This window comes from Bison bison, unplaced genomic scaffold, assembly GCF_000754665.1.
Source record: "Bison bison bison isolate TAMUID 2011002044 unplaced genomic scaffold, Bison_UMD1.0 scf7180017463957, whole genome shotgun sequence".
In the NCBI taxonomy this organism is placed as follows: Eukaryota; Metazoa; Chordata; class Mammalia; order Artiodactyla; family Bovidae; genus Bison; species Bison bison.
The window spans coordinates 46,349-49,374 of NW_011373327.1; the positions used below are offsets into that span (position 1 = coordinate 46,349).

Sequence of the window (3,026 nt, forward strand, 5' to 3'; positions counted from 1 at the left end):
CAGGTAAAACCAAAAGCACAACAGAACAAGGAGAGTAAATGAAAAGTACATTCAAGGTATTTGAAAGCTCTTACTGTTGTAGCAGAGGAAAAAGTGTGGGCAGTGAAGTTGGACAAGATCAGAGTTCATCTTGACTGTGTTCCCTGGGGAATTACTTGAAACTGTTTCAACTTGAGTTCTCTTACTTGATTCTTAATCATGCTGACCATGATGTCCTTCCTCCCAGGAAGGTCCTCAGTGATTATTAGTTTCTCCTCCCTTTCCCCTGCCTCCCTCCCTCTGGCCATTGATATTACTAGTCCCAGCATAACTCCCACAGATGCTGGGTTAGGGCTGGCCTTTGAATTTTAGGCCACCTTCAGCAGTTCTCTTTGAATTGGAAATAAACTTGCCTCAGTTTTAGTCCATTGTAGATGTATTTTTGAAAAGGCCCAAGTCCCACCATTCTTTTTCACCTTCCTGCTGTTGTCCAACCCCTTCAACTTGGAATACCCCTTTTCACATTTTAAGTTATTTGAGTCTTGGTTATCTTTAAAAATCAGGTAATCTTTCCCTCTGCTGAAGGTTTATTGTTCTTATTGCCTTCTACTCATTGGCAGCCATTACCATGAACCAGGAGGAGGTTGGTTTTCTCTCTCTCCTCTCATCTTAGATGGATTTTAAGCTCCTAGTCAGGAAAGGGTCAGTTTGGCATCCCTCCAAAAGCTAAGAACAATACAAGAACAATTCAGTTAGCATTTGTTGACTGGACGTAGATTCCCATTTTTCTAGAGAGACAGCGGCTCAGGCAAAGCTGTATGTCCCCACACGTCCCAGTGAGAGCCAGTGTCTAGGCTGGGCTAAGGCTCTGTTGAGAGTGTAGGGATAGAGTTGGGTGGGGATGGTCCTAGGAATCCACTTGACCCCCGAAGAGGATGACTTTGCCACCTGCCCTGTGATCTTAGGATTGGCCACCCTAGTCTAGGCAATGTCATCAATAATTGGTTGCTCTTCACAGACCAGTTCACATGGTCTCAAGTCTCCAGTTTAAACTTCATCGCAGTTTCTGGGCTTGTGAGTATGGCAAATTGCCATAGATGAGATTTTGCCATCTAGTGTCACTTCCGGTCTGTGCTGGCTAATGTTTGGGCTCTAGTAATAATAAATGTGCAGCTTTCACACTGCCAGCATTTTTCCTAAATCTGTCACAGCTATGTATGATGCTCAAAGGTGAGGTTTTTCAACCTCATCTGCCATATGGCTCATGTCATAGCTTTAGTCATATTGTCAAATGGCCTTTTCCCCATGTTGTTAAATGGAATCAAGTCATCTGATGACTTGGAGAACTCCCGTGCCCACTGTGGAGGCACAGCGCTTTTAGAAGGGGGTGCTTGCACTCTGCTCCTGGACTGACTCTGTTGTTCTCCTCACCGTTTAGGAGTGAATGTGAACCAGGGCCGGGGGCTGGACTCCCCTCTTCATGCAGTGGCCAGGGCATCTAGCGGGGAGCTGGTCAGTCTTCTCCTGGACTTTGGAGCAGACACCCAGGCCAGGAATGCTGAAGGCAAACGACCCTTGGAACTGGTGCCTCCAGAGAGCCCCCTGATCCAGCTCTTGCAGAGAGAAGGTGCTTCTCCTTTGCCTAAATCTAAGCCTTAATTTGTAGAGACTCCCATGGGCTCTAGCAGGAGCCAGGTGCTTAACCAAGTTCTGACTTTGCATCCTATTAAACAGATCACGCCCTCTGTTCCCCAAACGTGGGGAGCTGAGATAATTTAGCATGCAAGGTACAGTACTGGCTGCATAATAAACAACCATCCTGCTGTTTGGCATGTTGGAGAGAGGCTGGTTTGGATGATCTAATATTCAGGTATTCCAGCTCGCAAAGAATTAAGATATTGTTTTTAAATGTTAAAAATTAAGACATGCTTAATTTTTTAAATTTTATTTTATTGAAATATGTTTGGTTTACAGTGTTGTTTATTTCTGCTGTACAGCAAAGTGACTCAGTTATACATATATATATTTGTTCCTTTTCATATTCTTTTCCCTGATGATTTACCACAGGATACTGAATGTAGTTCCCTATGCTGTTCAGTAGGACCTTGTTGTTTATCCATCCTATATATGTTAGCATCTGCTAACCCTAAACTCCCAATCCAGCCCTCTCCCAACCTCCTTCCCCTTGACAAACACAAGTCTGTCCTCTATGTCTGTGAGTCTGTTTCTCTTTTGTAGTTGAGTTTATTTGTGTCTTATTTTAGATTCCACGTATAAGTGATGTCATATGGTATTTGTAAGCCATGCTTTAGAGTGATGTGGCAGAAGCCTCTTTGAGGTTATACAAGCCCCAGTATGTCCTAATGCGAATTACTGGGCATTAGGTTTCTGGGATAGTGGGTAGGAATGCAACTCATTGAGCATTACACAGTATCGCTTTCATGATCCATGGCAATCTGAAGACATTTACTGTTATGACTAAATCAACACTGAGCCCATACACCTTCATAAATAAAAACCAACACTTCTGACCCAAACAACTAAACACTGGGGTTGAGCAGTGTGCAAGGAGGTGGAGGCACTTCCCTGGGTTGGGGGTAGGCTGGGAGTGAGGAGCAGAGACCCCTCAGATTGCATTCTTTTTTGTGTGTGTGGATATAAATTTTATTATTTAGTTTTTACTTTATTTTTCAATTTAATTTTTATTGGGGTATAGTTGCTAAAAATGTTGTGTTAGAGTCTTAATTGTCCTGGGAGGTGGAGAGCAGCCAGCTGAGGACCTATTTATCTGACTAGAGTATAGACCTCATTGAGTCTTAGAGGTTGTAGAAGTTTGAAGCAGGCTTCCCAACCAGGAGGATTCTGATGTCATGTCATATCTGGTTATTTTCTCCCCACATGCTCAGAATTAGGGTTCTGGGCAGAATTGTGAAGTGGCCCCTGAACACTTCTTCCTCCTACACCCATCACCCCAGGGCACTTGGGGCTCATAGCCTGCCTTGCCCACACCCCCCACAAACAAGGAACAAACCAATAGAAAACCCTTT

The 3,026-nt window shown here is 43.9% G+C and overlaps 1 protein-coding gene across 1 annotated transcript in view; it reads left to right on the forward strand.

Moving 5' to 3' along the window:
* The window catches only part of ASB9 (ankyrin repeat and SOCS box containing 9), a 23,545-nt gene extending 21,907 nt beyond the window's left edge, over positions 1-1,638 (forward strand). Inside the window, exon 7 of the mRNA XM_010833307.1 lies at positions 1,394-1,638. Within this exon, the coding sequence (XP_010831609.1) occupies positions 1,394-1,638 (245 nt within the window). The remainder of the gene's footprint in view (positions 1-1,393) is intronic.
* The last annotated feature ends 1,388 nt before the right edge of the window (positions 1,639-3,026 follow it).